Source organism: Micropterus dolomieu, linkage group LG08, assembly GCF_021292245.1.
Source record: "Micropterus dolomieu isolate WLL.071019.BEF.003 ecotype Adirondacks linkage group LG08, ASM2129224v1, whole genome shotgun sequence".
NCBI classification, from domain to species: Eukaryota; Metazoa; Chordata; class Actinopteri; order Centrarchiformes; family Centrarchidae; genus Micropterus; species Micropterus dolomieu.
In genome coordinates, this window is record NC_060157.1 from 10,656,479 (window position 1) to 10,678,077 (window position 21,599).

Consider the following 21,599-nt stretch of genomic DNA (forward strand, 5'->3'; position numbering starts at 1 on the left):
CTTCCCCCCCCCCCCCCCCCCCGTATGTCTCACACTCTCTCCTCTTTCCATATCTACTTTTCCTCACCCTCTTCTTCTTCCCTCTCCCTGCATTCCTCCCATCATGGGGCTGACAGACACTCGTCATCAGCAGGTACTCTGGCGGCCCAGATGGATCAGGTTTCCTGCTTGCCAGGAGATTGTGCTGCATGTGCATTTTTATGGCTTAGTGCTGCACAGTTGGAGGTTTTCTCTGGTGTGCTACCATGTCAGATAACCATTAAGACAGGCACGGCCTCCTCAGATAGCTTAAGACAAGCTCCACTGGCTTTTCATAATATCCAAACACTTTTTTTGTGCCTTGTGTTTTCCTTTTGTATGACATTTGCACTCAAACCACAACCTATGTAGTTGTACTTGATTATGAAGTGAATAGTTTCAACATTTAAAGATTTAAATTTGTTTCAAATAAATTTAAATGAAGTGAAAAATTATTTCAGTTATGCTCGGAGGGGAACAGAGGCACTTTTGAATCTGAATGGTTTTTCTGTCAGATAGTCAGAAAAAAAGTGGTAGAGAAATTCATCAGGTTTTTCTATATTATATTATCATATTATGTGCTGCACATGAATTAATTAACCAATTAAGTACATTTACTCAAGTGCTGTACTTAAGTACACATTTGAGGTACTTGAGTATTTCCATTCCCTGCTACTACAGTATATACACAAAAATCTGACTTTTACGCCAACTTTAGTTATTAATTACTTTACAGATGAAGATGTTTACATAGAAAACACTTAAATGAATGTATAACATAATATATGATGCACACAAACAATCACTTTTGCTCTACTTACTATGTTAATATACTTTTAAATGGATACAGTATGTGTGTGTGTCCCTGCTCTCCTAATCTCTGTTTAATTATGATTTACAGCTACTTGTCCTTTAAATGGGTTGTGATCTCATCCCAGACAACCTTCAGACTAACGATAATCTGTCTAGTGTTTGTTTTGTCTTGAAGTGATGTTATTAATTTAGTTTTGTGCGTCTGTCTCCCTGCAGATGTGGATGAGTGCTCAGAAGGCAACGGCGGATGCCAACAGATTTGTGTCAATATGATGGGCAGCTATGAGTGCCGCTGCCGAGAAGGATTCCTCCTGAGTGACAACCAGCACACCTGTATCCAAAGGCCTAAAGGTTAATCATGCGCACATGCGCACACACACACACACACACACACACACACACACACACACACACACACACACAATAGCATCCCCTCAACTGTTGTTGAGGGGATGGTGCGTTTGACTTTTGGTTAGATTTGACCATACGTGTTGAAGCTCATTACTTTAAGTAACATTAGAATGATAATGAAGCTTTATGTAACATACAAATGTTCAGGTCCAGGCATTTTTTAATATAATGGGTTGTGCAGATTGAGAATAGGATCTGTCCTAACAGGCCTGAATGAAAGGTGAGCAAAGTTAAGTGTCTCCAGTCTAAGGCGGGGTGGGGGTGGGGGTGGGGGGGATAAATCTCTTTTTGTTTTCTTCCTACCCTTTTAAATTGAACCAATCTAGTGCTTGGCAGCATTTTAAGGTATCAGTGGTTTAAGAGTGTCCCGTGGGGGTCTGTGAGCAGAGAAAACAATTAAAGGTGTAGCCTGGAGCAGACACACCTCTTGTTTATAGAGCATTCCTGGATAGAGACGTGACAGGAGAAGGTACAGAGCCAACCTGCTCTGAGGCTTACTCATCAGACACAGGAGCACTGTGGACATTTATAACGTCACAGCTGTATTTAAAGCTGTCAGGAAAATATCTCTGCTATGCACAGTGTCTTGTAGCTGTTTTCTTTATAGTGGCTAAATTTTACAAGACTATGAACAGCACAGTGGTTCAGATTGACTCTTGTTTGTTAAAACAACCTACAATACTGAATTTTGAATGTGTTTAAACAATAATGATACTACAGCATATTTAATAAATACTAATAAAACTGTTTCTGGACATATTTGTGGAAACCGTCAGAGTAAGGCCTGTGGGTGGGTGTTTCCCATGGCAACCCATGGTTGAGTGACAGCAGAGAACTGGTGTTGCTAGGAGACAGACTGTCAATGTCCATGGTGAGCTACTGATGAGCATTTTAAAATCCTACAAATTTTCCCTTCTTCAGTAAGCCCACATAGTGTAAGCTATATGTTGGCTAACTGTTACTGATTTCAGCTGTCTGTTCCTTTTTATAACATTAAAAAAGCAAGCCAGGAGAACTACCTGCCACTTGGAAAGTTTATGGTGTGTTACAGTTGTACAGGAAAGACGGAATTTCCGGGTTCCCAGTCGGATAGTTCAACTGGAGCCACCCCTAAAGTCGGATTCCCGACTCGGAAATTTGGGAGAACAACACCAACCCCGACCTCAAAATCCAAGATGGCTGCTACCGGAATCAGCAGTAGTGGAAGCTGTAGTAATATACTGTTTATCACACTTCTGTCTGATTTGTGTCATACACACAGTCCTGTCCAACTTATGGACATGACATGTTGCTACAGTGTTTGTATGTGCAAAATACCACATAATGTGTTGTTATCAGCTGATATTGCCAGAGGCATCAATCTTGGTTTTCCAATTTATCATAATCCAACTTAATCTGTTGTTGTACTGAAACGCTGTCAACTTGGGTGTGACATCATTCCCAGCTCCAACCTCTGACTTTTGAGGTAAATTAAACGCACCATTAGAGCAGTTAGCGTACCTTGCTAACGTTAGCACTGCAGCCCTCTAGACATGTTATTTCACCAGCTGCTGAGTCATCGGCAGCTCCTGCACACTCAGCTTATCACTTGTTAATGGTGGGGTTTGTGGTTATAGCAAATTACCAGAGTGTCAAAACCTTTGACCACCGTACATTACTCTGTAGTTTAAATCACAACGGAGTCAAGTCAATTTTACTTATATAGCCCATTATCACAAATTTCCCTCATGTGCTTAACAATCCATATAGCATACACCCTCTGTCGTCAGACTTTCAATTACAGACTAATATACAGAGGCTTGGTCTGACATAGGAAATGTTCAAATCACAGGTGGAACTAAGCATTTGATAACAACATCAGCTCCCAGCTGGTTAATTACCTACCGTTGGAATTGAAATTCTATGCCAAACTATTTTAAGTGCTCGCCCACACAGATGTTCAACCAATCAAGTTACATTACTGACATTACTGGAGAACACTAATGTAACACTAATAAATAAAACCGTAGTGTTTTTCTTTTTGGTAATTACAATTTTGACCAAATAAGTTTCAAAACAAACACAAACCACTAAATTCTTAGCAAATCTGAATTTTAATTTTAGTTTGAGACTTTTGGCTGCTGGTGATTTAGGTCACTGGGTTTTTTGACTGAATATAAATATCCTTGATTTTGTTACTTATGGTGCTTTGTGTGGTGCTGTTGCTCTGCTCGTCATTTGTCACAATGTTCAATACTTCTGTTCTTTGTTTGGTAGATTTCTCCAAAAGTCAGAAAAGCAACATTAAAAAGGATGAACAGCTGTTATCGCTATCACAAAACACGTTTATTCAAGGAGTAAATTATCCAGCTGTCTACAGATTTCTTAGCTCTGCCAGTTTTGGGGTTGGGACTGTGTTACAGATTTTTTTTGCTTTCCGGGGTTTGCAGCACTCCTCATTCAGAAAGCCCTGACAGCATGTCCAGCAGGATCCAAGTGTCTCTTCATCTCTGCCCTCCTCATCTCTCCTCTGTCTTTTGTGAGATAACTTCTCGTGCTGGGAGTCATTAGACTGTGATGTTCCTAAGTCCCCTGGATGGTGAACCGAGGTTCTTGGAAGTATAGTTTATGAGATCTGTCTGGCCTAGTGAACTGTCAATGTTTACATTTCATAAACGCAGTGTTATTTGAGTGGAGGCAAAAGCTGGATCATGTGTTTCAAAGCACTACTACTATAGCAATGCTGTCAGAAGCGGACTGTGAACAGAGATCCAGTCTTGCCAAGCTCCCCCTGTCTCTCTTTCACTTCCTCTCTCATCTTTCTGTCTTGATAAAATGCCTTCAGTTCCTGTCGATATTCCATTTTCATATAAATGTTGTTTTTATTGCTTCCAGATGAGACCCATTTGGATCAAGAGATTAAAGCTGCCATAAATCTACAAACTTCCTTCACTCATCTGTCATTGTTTCATTATTTTTGAAAGACTAACAGAGAGAACAACTACTCATCTGCTTATTATTACTGCTCTTATTACAACAATGTGGGTCTGAAGAAAATGGAAGTAGTGAGAAAGTGGCCCGCCGCGTTATTGGACAATAACCCTGCAGAATTTTTGCAAAAATAACTTTCCTCGCTAACTGAAAAATTATACGCAAGTGGCTCAGGGAAAAAGAAAATCATTACAAAAATTAAAACTGATCTAATCTCCCAGCCCATTCGGCTTAAATGCAACCCTCCATCCATTCTGCTGAGGCTCCTTTTCAAGAGCAAAGCCTGGGGTGCAGTTTGTTCATGAGCTTTATTGTTCTCATTAAAAAGACATCAGCTTTCCATTTCTTTCATTAATGGGTCAGGTGTTCCCTGGGCAACTTCTGTGAGTCTTTCTGGGGACAGTGGAGAGCTGGTCACTGCAGTGTATGGCGCTAACAGTCTGTTTCCCCTGCTGGTAGGAAGCCCTTGTTAGCAGTGAACCTGTGCCAATTAGGCAGCAGGGGTCTGCCAGCCTCTCAGCTAATGACAAGGCTGCTGCTGGCCTGTCTCTATTAGTCCTGCCCCCCTGAACAGGAATAACTCCGGCCAAATGAAGGCTCCATCGTCTAGCTGGACAAAATGTAACAGTTCATTTATTCCCCGCAAACATTTCTCCCAGTCAAGAAATGAAGCCTTTGAAAGGCCAGCCAAGGTGCTTAGTGGTTGATAGGAATGCCGTTTAGGTCAAGAAGGGTTCCACTGCTTTATGTTTGATTTATTGTCTCTTTCATATAGGAGGGACGTACTATATGTGCGTGAGACGGGATCCAGCACTTTGGAATTCTGGAATTTTTAGGCTCAACCCACACATCCATAATTTTAGTCTTGGGCATTTCTGAATATCCGGTAGGGCAATTACCTTAAGTGTGCACTGATGGGCTGTTTTGTAAGTCACATATAGAAATGTTTGCATTCATTCCCATTGTCTTCAGTTCAAAATACACAAAATATGATTATATGATTTGCAAGACCACTCATCAGTGTGTGGCTGTACAACTGAAGAAGTGAGATGTAGAGAGATGAAACTTTTAACAAGAAGTCGAGAAGTCACTCTGCCACTCAATATGGCAGTGTGACTGGCATTGAGTGGAATGCTGTGGGATAGTAGAAAGGTGTCTGATGATTGCATTCCTGAGTCTGAAGCTCATTGCAGAGAAGGATTCGATTACATGAGCCCCGGGGCTTTACTGCCACTTTATGCTGCTGGAAGAAATCTGTTAATAGGCCACCGTACTCAAGTCTCCAACGTGCACAAACAAATTAAACATAGATTAACAGCAAGCAAGGTTTGCAGTCACAAAGGAAAGCTATCAAAGTGCAATATATATCTTTGTTTCACTTTATTGGAAATGTTTGTTCACTTTAATGTCACCGTTTTAGAAAGAACCATTTTTTTCATATTAGTCTCATTGTTTTTGTCACCTAACTGTGGATACAAGCTCTTTTTCTCCTCAGTAGGCCTTGTCTTTCAAGGAAATGTTTACATTGTCAATGAGAACCTCTTCCTGTGTTTACAGTTTTCATTAGCTTACCAAATAGGTTGTTGCCCCTTGTGCAGCAAATCTCTTCTCTGTCTCTCGCACTTTAAAATATGAACATGATGGACATAATCAAACAAACACACACACACACGCGCACGCACACACACACACACGCAACTTTTCAATTTAATCCTGCTGGAGGCACATTCAGACATGTTCTGTAAAGGCATTCAGATACAGACCGTGGCATGCTGACTCCAGGATATGTGTTTTCTGTGCTGGCCTGAACTGCAGCAGTGCAAGGAATTTTCCAATAAATGTGATCAAATCCATAATAAATGGTCGCATCATATAATCAGTTAGTTATGCAATCCAGCCATGACATTCCTTCTGTATGAAATCAGGCACACAGCCATTGAACCCTGTTTTGTTGTTGTTTTTTCTTATCGTAAATGGATAAAAATAACCTTCTTTCTTGCAGTGTAATATTCATTTAGCAGACTGTTATTGAATGTTTTAATTTCATGAAGTAACGCTCTGCTAAAGACCCAGTTTCCATTGTTCCAATGATGCGGTGTTTAATGTTGAAAAGTCAAATATATTAACAATTAATATATTAACTATTTGTATTTCGAAAGAAAAATTTATGGGTTGTTCATATCTTGTGCTGTGTGGTTGTCCCACTGTGCAGGAGCCGACACGGTTGCCCCTGTTGGTTCTCAGCAGGCCTGCCTGCCTGCCTGTCTGTGCATTTGCCACAGAACTGTTTTTACAAGTGTAGAAGTCGCTGCTCCATTGCTCTGCAGCCCAACCGTATAACCAGGCTCTTTTTCTATTCTAGGGAAGTTGAGTGAAGGGAACGCCTCATGCTCCCATTGCTATCTATTAAATCTCTTCCGTTAGTCCAGCAGCAGAGACTAAGACAAACGGAACACTTTCCTGACCCTCTTGTCTTTTTCTGTCCACCCCTCGCCTGTCCTCCTCTCTCTCTCTTTCTGTGTCTCCCTCTGTCTCTTTTCTAAATTATCTTCCCTCTTTGTCCAGACTTTACCAAGCCCTGTGCCCCACCCCTTCACCCCCCACCCTTAAACAAATATACATCAGTGGCTTGGACTTCAGCAAATGTTGGCTGCCTTGCCACTGAATTCTCCATACCTCATTTGAGACGGGCATCCCTTTTGCTCGTGGGTTTGTTGAAGGCCATCTCTAAACCGGCCAGCCCAGCATGCTGCTGCAGACTGCCTGAGTGCCAGTGGGGTTTTTCCACTAAAACACTTGGCTGTCATGGCTTTAACCAGTGGGCCAGACTGAGCTCTGCAGACACAGATGTCTTCTTCAGCTGCCTTTCCCTTTGATTTTGGAAAGAATGTAGCTCTGTAATAACATATTGTATATCATACCTTTTGTATCTCTTTATTAAAGAAAGCTTTGCTGTAATCTGCCGCTGTGTTGGGAGGATGCCTGGCTCCTTTGGGACTGCACAGTGAGGTGACCTTGATAGAATGAGAGGAGGAGTGAAGGGGAGAGTGGCACATCCCCAGCAGGTGCTGCACAACTGTCTGTGACACAGATGGGCAGACGCAACATGCATACATTATGCAAATACACCTGTGTGTCAATGCATATACATACATTAATACAAGTATGCACACCTGCACACACTTTTGTATACCATTGCCCTTACACACACTGCAGCAGAAATCCAAAAGATTCTCAAGAGCCTTTCATAAGCATATCTAGTACTCACTTAAAGTATACCTCAAGTGTTCACCAGCTTAGATTGATTTGAAAACCATGCTTGGCTTGTTGGGACATAGGGTAACAGTATGTGCTTTGTTTCAATCTCAGGAGCACCATGTACTAATAAAAGTTGTACATTAAGCACTTTGGCAGTGACATGTATCTGTCCAGAATGCCTTCTGCTGCCTTTTCTATTCTCCAGTTGTTAATGCTTTCAGTGGCTGCTCTCTGAGAAAAGGGAGTGAAATGAGCAGCCTCAACAAGGCCTTTGGGAGCTGGAGAAAATCAGCGCTCGCACAACAGACCAAACGGTAGCACTTGGATGCAATCTCTCTGCTCTCTCTATGAACGGAGTTACTTCTCTGACCCGGCTGGCTGCCCCATTGCTCTGTCTGACCATCTGTGTCGCAGCTCTGCCCAACCCAATCCGGTTCAGCTCCTTTCCCATTCTCCTTTTCATACACTGACATTTTTATCCTCCTGTTAAAACTTTTAAGGGCCCATTATCTAAGAGGAAGGAATGCTGCTTTAATAGTGTGGTGGCTCCATGCTTAGGCCCCTTCTTTTCAGTTTGTAACCAACCAACACTAGCTAGCTGCTTAATGTTCTCCAGCCAGCGTCGAGCAGAGAGGGGACCGTCTCCCCTCTGAGACGTATGACAGCAGCTCAGCACGGACCATGAGCCCTCTTTTCACTTCCCCAAGCACTCAGAGCAGACTATAAACCCTTGGCATGCCTTCCACTACTTCAGCCCCATTGTTTCAGTCTCTCCACTACATGGTTTTCAGGTTTAAGAGGTCGCTTGCAGTGCTGTGGTGAAGAACTTGTGGCCTCCTTGGATCTTTTGTCCGCGGATCACAGGAGTTGGCATCTTAGCCATAGCACCCATGTTAACTTTTCTTTTGCGTAGTTCCGCATGTCATGTTAAAACTCTTCCCTGCTGTTGAAAGTTTACTGTTATTTGTTTTCTAGGTAGGCAGGTGTTTGCTTAAAGCTCCTGTGCATAACACGTGGTCCAACAGAATCCTTTTTTCTTATATGATAGGCATGTTTTACTGTGTCTGTTTCAGTAGATTTTGCCATGTAGTAAGTGGTTCCGAGAGTTCTGAGAAACAGCCTGTTGATTCTTAGCTCACAAGCTATAGAGTTTACATTGCCAGCCACTGGCTTAGATGATGATTTGACCTCCAATCAATCTCTCCACACAGCTAACCGTTCAGACCGATTTGCCCACAGGGGTTGCCATCATCAGTAAATCCTTCATTTTCTTTTTTTTCTGTTGTACTGCCCTGTCGGTTTTCAGAAAAGCAGCTGTGTGGTGTAACCTGCACTTAATGCCGTGTCCTGCAAGCACTGCGGCCGATCTCACATATTAAGTTGAAGTTCCACTGACTCAATGAGAGACAAATTGATTCTGTTTCAAGAGATCGAAATGTAATATACTCTGGTAACTTTATCCCAGAGGATCTTGCTGTTGTTACTTTAGATAAGAATAGGAGCAGTCAGCACTGGATATTAAGCATGCTCTACAAGATCTTAGCTGGTCACAACCATTTTGACTAATACTAAACAAGGCTAGTGTGTCTGCCTGCCATTTTCTTAAAGTCCTGGATTCTCAATCAACTTCTTGATTGAGAAAATACATTTTCTGCCAGAGTAAAAACTGTTTTGGTTATTTCACATGAGAGATTTTTGTTTTTCTTATTTTCACTACGCTGCTCGCGGCTCACTGGTTAGAAGTGGGATAAATCAAACCTGAACAACAGCCCTGATGAAGCTGATTAGCTGAGTTTTCAACTGTTAAACTCTGATAAATAATAAGTAAAGATTTTTTTTAATCGTTGTGTTTGATTGTTTGTCTTAAGTCTTATACACTTATTTAGTCATGGATATTTAATGTTACAGAGAAGTACTTCAGATTTGATGCCAAGTTTTCAGGGACTTTAATGATTATTTTCTGGCAACAAATGCATCCCGTCACCAGGCATGTAATTAAATACTCTAGAAAGGTAATTACTGTTCAATCATTGCAATAATTTGATATTTGGATCTATGAAAGCAGGGGTTCTCAACCTTTTATAACTGAAGGCCCATTTCTGATTGTTAAAAAATTTCCAAGGACCTCCTTCCCAAATAAATGAGGGGGAAAAATTACATGACAAAGGAATAAACTGGGCTGTGACAGGATTTCACCACATTCAACAAACTGTGCTTTCAGCACAGCATCACTGCCTGCCATTATGAATCCAGATTGAATGTATTCAGGGTCGTGTTTCCTCACCAAACGCTTTGGAGCTTTAACTGGTGCAGGGTTGTTTCTCACTTTTTAATTTCAAAAACTATCCATTTTGTGTCACTGCATTCAAGGAAACATTAGCTTGCTAACAGTGGTAAAAACACGCTGGTCCCTACCTGATGGTGTGTCACGATGGCCTTGTGATATTCAAACTTTAACTGGTCATTGAAATAATGCGCCCTCATTTTCTTTCTTTCTGAGAGTTAGATGAGAAGATCAACGCCACTCTAACATCTGTACATTAAATATTAGAACTTTGCTTTGCAAGAGGACTGAAACAGGGGGAAACGGCTATGTGTTCAAAGGGAACAAAATCAGCCTACCAGCACCTCAAACCTCACTAATGAACATACAATATTAACACAAAGTGTTGTTTTTTGCAAGGTTTTGTGTGGATTAATCAAACTACATCTTTATGCTAGGCTAAATTGGTATGGTGTCAATCATTTTATCTAATCTTCAGCAAGAAAGCAATTAAATGTATTGGTGCAGAGGTCACGACCTGTCCTGAGAGGATAAAGTTGTGGCTCCTTTGCAGAGGGAACACTCCCACTTGTGTTCTTGTTTAATTGCAGTGTTCCCTTTTTACCGTAAGTGCAGTGGTTTTGATGACGCCTGTCTGTGTTGAGCTGTGAAAATCCAAATCCACTCTGGTCAGTCCCTCTGTAGCTATTTGACTCCTTTTCAATTATTTGGACTCAATTTCCTGTCCAGTTCTCTGCCTTTAAAGTGATTTGTGATAGAGTTTCTTCATATAGAGGCACATATGATCCATTTTTTAAAATTTATGTCTCCCCTTCACTTTTCTATCAACCTCCTATATGAAGGAGGTTTTTCTTTCTGCTTCCCATCATTTAGTAATGATAAAAACTGAAGGCCTTTGGCAGCTACTTAGAGGGAACGGCACACTTTCGATGATAACTGGGCATGGCTTGGAGAAAAGGGCCATTGTGTCAACACTTTGGCTTTTATTAGCCCTCAGAAAGATGAAGGCCCAGGTTCTGGCCCCAGCCCGACATGTTATTGATGGATGGGTCTGTAGCACTTGGGCAGAGGGGGCTGCATAAAAATAAAGGGGGAGTGAAGTGAGTTTTCGGATGCATAATACAACCTTAGTAAATAATCTTCAGTCCATTGGGTTTACTTAGGTGGATATTCAATCCTCTGTTAAGTTCAAAGATGTCTGTTTCTTGCTCTGGCCTCAGATAGACACAAAGCCAAGGAAAGGGACCACTGAATTCCACATCCTATTTAAATATCCATGTGACTTGCTGTGAAATTTGCAGCACTTTACAGCAGCTACTCTGTTGATGCTCAGTCATGGTGACTTCACCCAGTACTGCCGTGTCTTTTTCTTTTCGCCTTCAGAGCATCAAGTGCCGGCCCAGTGTTTGTTCAGTGCTGAGCCTTTGTGTAGCAGGGAGGGCTGCTGCTGCAGTTAGTGTCTGATGGCTCAACCTGTCTGCAAGAATGACAAGAGCTCATGCAGGAAAGTCTGAGAGCATTGGATGACCTTGTGACACTTGTTGACAGACTTAAAGTGATGGAAAGTATTTAACTAGGAGATCAGAATTGTCTGTCACACTCTCATTGTCAGCTCCTTGAAGTAAAGAAAGAATGTAAATAGATTTTAGCCACGAGGGGAAATACATAAATGGGCAGGTTGAGTTCTTGGCAAAACATGTGGAAAACAAGAGGGCATAGTTAAAGGAGGTTATGGTGGCAGGAGTTAAACTACATTAATAAGTAATTAAGGATAGAATTATGTGAAAACCCATTTCTGTCAAGCTGAGAGTGTTTTTTCCTCATAACCCTCGAGGCAGGAACATATGACAGCACACGGTTGTCAAGACCGACACACTACATTTGGACTTTAGAGAGCACAAGGTTACATTAGCTTTACTAGGTGTTGGCACTTACGCACACATATGCAAATGCTTACATTTATAGCAAAAAAGTTGGCTAATTAAGAAAGTGAGACCTCCAAACACCCTTCAGTGCCACAGCAGATTTAATGAGACATTAATGGAGATGTCTTCTTTCTCACTGCCTCCCTGTTCACCAGAAGAGAAGGAAAAGGAGGGAGATCTGTTTGGTTTTTAATGAGCCAGAGAGCTGGGGTTTGTCACTGTATCAGTAGCGGTGTCAGGGTTTCACAACGAATAAGTCCAATATCAGTCTTCTCCCGCAAAGGCAGTGGTGTTATTACAGTGCAGAGCACAGCACAGGGAGAATTGCATCCATTTGTGTAATAATTCATGACACGAGGGTCAAGTCATAGAAATTCATGCTAGGTGTCTGTTGTATCTCTTCATCAAGCATTTATATATCATACAGAAATTATGCATCTTTGGGTGCCAGGTTTAGTAAAGCTTTAATTTATGAATTTATGAAAGGCATTTTTTATTCTCAATATCTTCATTTTGTGTTTCTAGAGATTTGTCACATTCTTACTGAAGTGCTTCAATGTTGTTGACTCGTAAAAAAAAGTGCACTGACGCCCCTTTTTTGTGAAGTCCCTTTTGATCTTGGTCTCAGCAGGGAGAATTTAACCAAGGAGTTAATTTTTTTTCACAGTGTTCCTCCCCTCTTTTCTTTATGGCGGATTACCTCAATTAAAATTACAGGTCTACGGGATCAGCTCCTGCTGGGGGTTTTATCCTTTCTGTTGGCAGCCTCCTTTTTATAGCCTGAGCAGAGTGAGCATGTTCTAACAAGTGCTTGGATCATGCTGGGCATGTCAGTCACCAGCAGCAGGCATATATCTGACTGAGGGTCAGTATGTGTGACAGGCATTTTAACATTTTTACTCCTCTTACCAGCTGAGTGATATTTAATTTAAAACCAAACCATTCTTTGTACTGAATGGTTTTTAGTTATAAAAAACATGTTTAATGTGTGTGGCAGTTAAGAGGTATACTCTCTCTCCCGGTTTCCTTCACAGCGCAACCAGACGGCTCAAAGGAGGGACCCACCTGCATGGACAAGAATCACGGCTGCGCACACATCTGTAGGGAAACGCAGAAAGGTGCCATCTCCTGTGAGTGTCGACCTGGATTCCAGCTCACCCGTAACATGAAGGACTGCAAATGTAAGTCGTGTCAACCTCAAGCATACTTCCCACTCTGTGAAATACGTGCACACACACGCACGCACACACACACACACACACACACACACACACACACACACACACACACACACACACACATATCAGTAGGAGAATTTAGAGGCTCCTCATGAAAAGGTGATCGGGGTTGGAAAACTGACGATGATGGATAATTGCGCTCATTCCACAAATGCCTTTCAACAGATTTGAAGTAGGCCACTGGCATTTATGTTGCATTACCAAGCCATGACTAATTTCCTGTATAGTCCTTGTAAAGAAAAACATGTTTATCAAATAAGGAGTGATCATTTACACAACCAGGGCAAGTGTGGAGGTTACTCGAAGGGGACTGCTCTGATGGACAGCCCACACTTCCTGTTGCTGTGCAACGGAGATCATCCTGTCAGAGTTGGGGCCAGGGCTGATCGGGGATTTGTCTGTGTTTGGATAAGGATTGGAGAAGTGTTATTCTATAGTTTTTCTGTGACAGCCCAGGAAAAGGGCAAAAGGCGCTGGGATGGTAGGGTGCAGACAGGATGGCGGTGGAAGCCTTGGCTCACTTGTACTCTTTTTCACTCTGTCATCACAGGTGTGTTAAAAGTGCCAAGGTTAATGCTCCCTTCACCCGCCAGCACATTAATGTATTTGCAAAGACGCACACATGAACCTACTAATACCAAATCTCTTCCCATCACTTATTTGTAACTGACATGAGTCTTGTACTGTGTATGTAAGAAATGTCATACATTATAAATGTATTCACTTTCAGGTTTTTGCCCATTTTGCAGAATTATTATAATGCATTAAAATTAAGCTTGTAGGGTTAAGCTCTTATATAGAGTTACTTAGAATGAGTGAGTAAGACTAGCTCAAGGCTTCCTCATCGGGTCTGTTGGAGAGTTTAAAAAATGTGACCTCTCAGTTCCTCCACTACTCCAATTTAGTCACAAGGATAAAAACATTTAGTCTGGGAAGTAAAGAATGACTAGAGCTATGATAGTGACTAATGTAATTAAGGATTCATCAGTTGAAGTGGTGATTGTGTAAATCTAAGTCTAAATCTTCACATTATGGTGCACACAGTTTGACCTTAATCTGAAATGTTGAAAGATATCTAGAGGTCTCAGTGGTTTGTGTACATCTTTAGTAATGTGTGGCGATTTTCAGCATTTATTTTCCATGCTGTTAAAATGTTGAGACTGAGTTGTGAGTTTATTAATCCAGCTCTTTTGAGGAACTCTGAAAATAGGAAACTTGACGTACAGTATGTCTCCGTGAAGCTCTCTGCCAGAGAACTGAATGTTGTCTGAACTACCCTTATTTCTTGTCACCTCTCTGCTGTCAACTTTCAAAAAAAACAACAACTCAGCAACATCTAAAAAAATGTGTATTATCCTGTGTGTACAGTTTATGTTAACTATGTGCTCTTTGATAGTGACTTGTAACTATGGTAATGGCGGTTGCCAGCACATCTGCGAGGAGACAGACCACGGCCCTAAGTGTTCGTGCCATATGAAGTTCGTCCTGCACAGTGATGGAAAGACTTGTGTAGGTGAGTCATCTCACCCCAATACAACTACCAAGGGCAAGAAATAATGGCTGAGAAAATGTAGAACAACAAACAATTAACTCGGTGTGCAATTTCCGACAGCAAATGTAATTAATGTTTGAAATGAGTTTTATAGCGATTAAATGCAAGTTGAAATAAAGGCCATGTTACAGTATCTGTACGCCTGAGCCTTTTCTCTTGATCTGTGACATACAAGGACAAAAGGCTACCACCCACTGTGCTTTTCCCTTCTTCTTCAACTGCTGCTGCTCCAGTAACCTCTCTGTTCTTGCATCTGCTTTGGCTTCTCTTCTTCCTCCTCCTTCTCCTCCTCTTCTTCAATGAACACTGTGCAACAGCTCTCCCTATTCCTCTCTTGTCTTTGAGCCATGCAGTCAGACGCACACCTTCTATTAGCCCTTGGGTCAATTCCTCCGTTGCTTCCCATTGGGGATTAACTCACACACCTGACCTAACCTTCCACTGGCATTTATCAGTGTTTGCCTCAGTTGACTTAAGTTGAGTAAAAATCATTCAGCCACTCAAGCATATTGAACCGTTCTGAAGGGCAGCTTCCCATCAGATGGGACCTGCAGGTGCCGTACAGTCAAAGTACAGGTCGATATATATGTACGGACTGCGTTTTAGTCATGCAGAATTGCAAACATTTCAATGACAATCATGGAACATTAACTATAAAGTTAGTCAGGTGTAAATATGAGATTGACCATTACACTACGTGTAGCAGACAGGCCTTTATTTTATGCGGCTATTTACCCCGTGTTTAAAGTTGTTTAAAGTGTCATTAAAAGTTTTTGAATACAGTACAAACCCATTTAAACCAATTTAGCGTGCACTTTGCAATATTAGTAACATTGATTTGTAATGGGAGCTTCACTTAGTTGGACAGGACATATTTTTATTGTCTGGAAGACAAATATAGTCATAGAATATGAAACTCCGCCTGTAGAGCAGACTGGTGAGGTGGTTGCTTGGTTTGAGTGGCTGTTAGGTTTGAGAGCTTGGTTTGGGTAGCGGCTGATTAGCTCACTGTTTCTGGATCCCCTTTATTACCGCAGCCCTGATGAGAGCCAGACCTATGTCAAGGTCTGGTCAGCCACTCTGTCATTATTGCTGTAGCCTGCTAGGCCCGGGGGATGCCACAAAGTTGACCGCATCCAAATTATATGTCTTAGCCTGTCTTATTCCCTAGACAGAGCAAATGTACGTTTGGTGTGCCAGATTAGGAAGCAGTCAACCAGTTAAAATCTCTGATTTCCCCCTCTGAGTCTGGGGTTACAGAGGTGGAGGGAGGGCCGCTCTGTGGTCAACACGGGGGCGCGCCATCTCCCAGACACACTATTAGCTAATAAAACCTCAATAAAACAAACAATCTGCCAAATGAACCACTGACGGGAGAGTGAGTGACAAGAACGTTGGAAGACCTTCAGTAAGGCACCACTTCAGTGCACTAGGACTGTAACTATGTAGGATTTCCACCATAAGAAAATATATTTAAAAGCAAGGCATCATGAAACCGTGGTTGTTTTTTTATAACATTGCAACAGTGTACATTAATATTTGAAGTTTGTGTGCAAGGTTTTAACACAATAACCTTATTCCTCCGGCAATTTCTTTGTATTGTTTTTGTTTTGATAAATATGACTTGTTACAAGATACAAATGCTACCTCTGCTTTGAAGAAATACTTTTTTATTTATTTCAAAGCTTAAAACAAATGGTTTCTCTTGAAACCAAGAACTCATATTCTAATCCTGAATTAAGTATTAAACAGTCTTAAATGCCACAAACAAGATAAAAATGGCTTGCTGGGGTTGTTATATTTTTACTCACTGTCTGCATGGCACGTAGTGATAATTACTTTTCAGCCACTGCATTTGGAAATATTTAATGATGTATAGAGTGTTGTGGGTATCCATAGAAACCACACAAAGTGAAAATCCACTCCTGTTTAGCTTCACTATTGATTTGGAAACGTTGATGATTCATTGAGTCTCTGGATACTTCATCCAAAAGGAACACTGAGTATGATTACAAAACAGCTTTTCCCTTGTCAGTGGCTTTGTCGTTAGTCTGGTGGGCTCTTTCAGAATGCTGTAGCTTCACTGTTCAATCCATCTTGTGGGGTGTTTCATATGCTTTCTGCCACATTCTCATTCATTTTGTGGTGTCTCTCTGCACCCAGGCTTGGTCATGCATTTTGTAATAATACGCTACATGCTGCTCTGTTGGGAAGTGTTGGTTCTTTATCCTTCCTATCTCACCTCTGTTGATACTTTGCAGACTGTAGGTAGGAACTTTAGTGTCAGCAGGGCTTTTAAGGATGGCACACATGCACTGTTCTCTCTCTCATTCACACACACGAGCATACACACTCTTAGAGATATTTGTTCAATCGCCTGCTCAAACTTAAAAGTCAGATTATTGACAGAAACAGTCCTAACAAAATCAGGTTTATTTTGTGCATAAAATGTCTTTGTATGAAGTAAGTTCAGATATCAGAAAGGAGCAGCCATCATGTGGAAGCATTCACACTGTTAGCACAGCAAATCATAAACATTCACAAATAGCAGGCAGATGCAGACATGCTCAGGAGTTCAATCATCTGAGGAGTTGGCCACACTATGCCAGACACACACACACACACACACACACACACACACACACACACACACACACACACACACACAGGAAGAGAGCGAGATGTGCATTTTATAATACAAACAGAAAGCTAAACAAACAACCACACAAACATACAGTACATCCATGCATGACATGCATGTAAACACATGTATTCTACATGCATATGGCCCTAACAAACACACTGTGCTCTCATTTCGGGTGGTCTGTGCATCCATGCTGGCATATTCTGATGTATCTCACAGTGTTCACAGTGTGGGACATGATGGTCGAACTGTGGCAGTCAATGTGAACTCTGCATGTTTTGGGGTGTTGACCTGTTACTGCCAGAGTTGAACGTCTGCTCCCTCCTCTGGCACATCAGAATGAGCAATTCAGACAGTATATGCTTTAATTACAAGGATTGAAGTAATATAATAATTATAAATATACTGAGGAAATGTTGTTTGAAATATAACTGAAATAGTGTAGGGATAAACACTGTAGTTCTTTCTAAAATTTTAAAAACATCCCTCAAAAGGCCTTTTACCTTTTTCTGTTTTGTCGATGTGCTTAAAGGCCCAGTCCGTCACCCCAGCTGTATCATGAGTGTGGTATAGAGCTAAAAATACTGTAATAATGGGACTCACTTGGCAAATTAGGCTTGTAGAATTTGTTGAATTAAAAGTGCATCAATTAAAAGCCATGATTTGACATTAATTAGAGGTAAAAACAAAACCAGACAAATGCTGAAATTGTTTTTTAGTGACAGCACATAAATTTTACAGCTGGGCCACTGACAGTGCTTAGCGACTTGACATAACAGCCTAACAACATTAATTCTGAAATGATCTGACCGTAAAAGACAACATAAAAAGCAGACATGAATCTGGCTGTCCCTGTCTTTCAGCTTGCAGCACTAACCACCACTCTGTCGAGGCTCGCAGCGCTCATACTAACTAGCCAAAACCTCATCTCACACACAAACAACAAAACTGCACTTTGTCTGCAATGTGTGGATTATTTATTTGCATGACTGCATGTTGCGAGGTAACACTTTTGCCTTGAGATGTCACTCTTTCCATTTTAGACGAGAATCTGTCATCATCAGTTTGTTGTTAGTATCTGGATAATAATCACTGCTGTTTGATCAGTTGTTACCAGTTGTTGCCCAGTCTTTTCTTTTGCAACCACACAATGTCATTCTCTTATGTCATTATCGCCTCCTGTGGGCATAAATGGACATTTGTTTAATTCAATAGGGATGATCCCCTCTCGTCCATGCTATCCACCTTATTCCAAGCTCAATGAATTGTGGATGCAACCTACAGTTATTCCTGTTACTGAACTGATGTCTGCGAGAGATAGCGGTATGCTACAGGTGTCTTCTTTTTTGTTGGAGCTTTTTGGGAAATAAATGATGTGGTAACACAACCTGTCAGGGTAACCATAACCATACCATGTAGCTTCTACTACCTGAATGGAGGACAACCCGAAGAAATGACCTCAGGGAGCTGTAACAAACTAAGTTAGTTGAGCGTTAGCTTAAGTGTTACAGAGTTCAGGGACACATTGTGCTGTTTGCGGCTGCACCATCTGTCAAGCTAAAGTAACTTTGTGGTTTAAAAAACAATTTGTCCAACATAAACCAAAAATGAAAAGGGATTATTCCTGTCAGCAATGGTACAGTTTCCATCATCTACCAAAGGAAGACTAATCCAAAACAGCTGGCTTGTCTGCTGCTACTATGTCTACTATGTCTGCATTTAAAATACACATGGGTTTGTTACACTTCATTTCAGTGGCCGACTTGATTACTGTTGGTCGATTATCAATCCACTGTCAGTAACAGAATCAATTCAGCAAGCTAAATATGCTACTGTACATTACCAAAGGCAACTTGTTCATGTCTTCCACATATCCCTTGGTAGTAAAAGGCAGAGGTATGATCCCATTATCCACAGGTTGTGTTTCCACATAATTTATTTCGCAAAAAGCTCTAAGAAAAGACACCTGGAAGTCACGCCCATAATTCATGCAAGGTATCATGGGGCTGTAGGAGTAAGGTTGATATACAGTATACCACATCAGATTAGTTCTTGTCACATGGTCATGATTTATATATCACATGCATCAAATGCTGGGTGGTTCAAGTGAACAGAGAACTAAACTGGTGTTTTTACAATGTGTGCGTGTGTGTGGGTGTGCGCATGCATGCAGGGGAGAGGAGTGTCCAGCCCAAGGGAACCCCACAGCCGTTCCCCAATGGTAAATATGTGTTCCTCTGACTCCTCTCTCTGGGGGTCTGTGGGTGTGGGGAGTAGAGGAAGCTAACTTAGCAGACACTGATCAGGCCCTTCCCCTCCCCACAGGGGCATCATCCTTCTGACCCTTGACCTCTGACCCCCCCCCCTCCCCCCACCTTCCTGTTCCTTCTGTGAATGCCCTCTCAATAATAACCACTGCCCATGTCAAACCACACCTTTTTCCAAAACACAGCTGCAAACAGGGAGCCTCCGAATAGCAATATGACTTAGAGATATATTGAATCTAATATTGTCAAATAGAAAGATTTTTCTTATCAAAATCATCTTCCTGCTAGTAGTCAGTTTGACAGCATTGGAACTAAGTACATTTACTCAAGTACTGTACTTAAGTACAGTTTTGAGGTACTTAAGTATTTCCATTTCATGCTACTTTATACTCTACAACAATTCAGAGGCAAATATTGCACGATTTACACCACATCATTTATCTTAAAGCTGATTAAGACAAATATAATAGCAATAAATGACTAAAAATGACACCAGTGGCCCCCAACCTTTTTGGCGTATGACCCCTTACAATCAAGCACTCTACTTGGGGCACCTTGACACATTTTAGATAATTTAAATAATTGTTTGAGGACCAAAAAGAGGTGAAATTATCAAATTTTTCACAAAAAAAGACCAAACTCAAAGCCCATAAAACAGATCTTTTTTTTTTTTTAGTAACCCCACATCATTATCACAACCCCCTCAGTTTTATGTTATGACCCTCTGGAGGGACCCGACCCCTAGGTTGGGAACCACTCAACTGAACTACCTAACTGTAAAAGGCTAAGTATACATTGATTCATCAATATTAATCTAGTCTAGAGGTTTTTTTACTTGCTTTGAACTTACTTTACATGTGGCCTGTAATAAGTCTGTACATAAATAAGATTTTGAATGCAGGATTTTAGGATTTATCCACCAGAACTTTTAATTAAGTAAACGATCTGAATATTTCTTCCACCACTGCAGTTTGATTGATCTACTGAATAAGGATGCATTAGCATAAGTGCAAGTAGCCTTTGTTAAACATCCAAAACACCATCAATTTAACTGTGATGCCTTTTCAGACGCACACCAAAGACTCTGGTTTTATTTGTGTTTTGATATGACTGAAATGAGTGAAATTAAGCTTGCGCTGTTTCAAACACTCCGCCATGGTGTTCCTAAACTCCATCATCACGGCCTATTAGCTTTTGGAGAGGGAGCCAACAATGTGTCCTTGATTCAGGGCTGCTTACATACAAAAGATAAAACACAGAATCCCTCTAAACTTGCCTTTTCGTTTTCTTGTGTCCTAAAATGGTGAAAATAATCAGTTCGAGGGAATATATCCATGTTATTCCAGTCCAGTTTCTTCTTCTATTTTGTGGCCAAAAGTAATTTGTTTCACTACATTTGCAGTAAAATGAACAATGGAGCACATTTGGGGGTGAGTGAAGGAGAGAATTTACTAAAGAAACTTTTTGCATTTTGATAATATCACTGAAGCCCAATTTTCTGGATGAGCTGTGTTTTAGTATATATGGCAAAGATACCTGGAAAAATAAACTCATAAATGTACGAGTATCAAACCTTAAAACATCAAAGGGATTTACGATTTAATTATACCATGTAAGAGATTCAGGGAGGAGGCTTGTTCTCAGAGGAGTAGCCTGTTCAAGGTAAGAAATGCAGCAATAGTGTTTTAAGTTACTAGTTGTTACTACTGTATGTACACTGAGTTTCCCACATGCTACGATGTAACAGTCTGACCCATTTTAGGTTTAGATTTTGTGTCCTAGTTTCAGTTTTTTTCTCAGAAATAGAAACATTGGGCACAAGAGACACATTTTGCATCCTAATTTATCAAATTTATTCCTGATTTCCTGTATTCCTGTACCATACTGAAACCAGCTTTGTGGTACCTCTAGAGGACCTTAACAAACTGTTCTCAGTGGTTTTATTTTCTTATTGTGATGTTTACGTTATTGAGAGAGCATTCACTTCAGTGCTATAGTCCTTTTTCTTCTCCAGCTGCATGCTTGCTGTTTGGTCAAGAACACACAGTATTTTCTCTTTTTTGACCAAAGCTATTCTATTCCTTGTGATCAACACTCAAGGAACGTTTTGTGAATTTTGTCCACTCACTGTTAACGTATTTTGTTTGCAGTCGTCATAAATGGTTGATGGCTATGGGATTATTTTCCTATCTTTATTCAAGAGTGTGGTCTTTCAATTT

General features: G+C 41.0%; 1 protein-coding gene across 1 annotated transcript in view; it reads left to right on the forward strand.

Moving 5' to 3' along the window:
- Nucleotides 1–21,599, forward strand: part of scube3 (signal peptide, CUB domain, EGF-like 3) — a 49,808-nt gene that overhangs the window by 6,799 nt on the left and 21,410 nt on the right. Inside the window, exons 2-5 of the mRNA XM_046055516.1 lie at nt 1,048–1,182; nt 12,714–12,860; nt 14,314–14,430; nt 19,287–19,334. Coding sequence (XP_045911472.1) covers nt 1,048–1,182; nt 12,714–12,860; nt 14,314–14,430; nt 19,287–19,334 — 447 coding nt within the window. The remainder of the gene's footprint in view (nt 1–1,047; nt 1,183–12,713; nt 12,861–14,313; nt 14,431–19,286; nt 19,335–21,599) is intronic.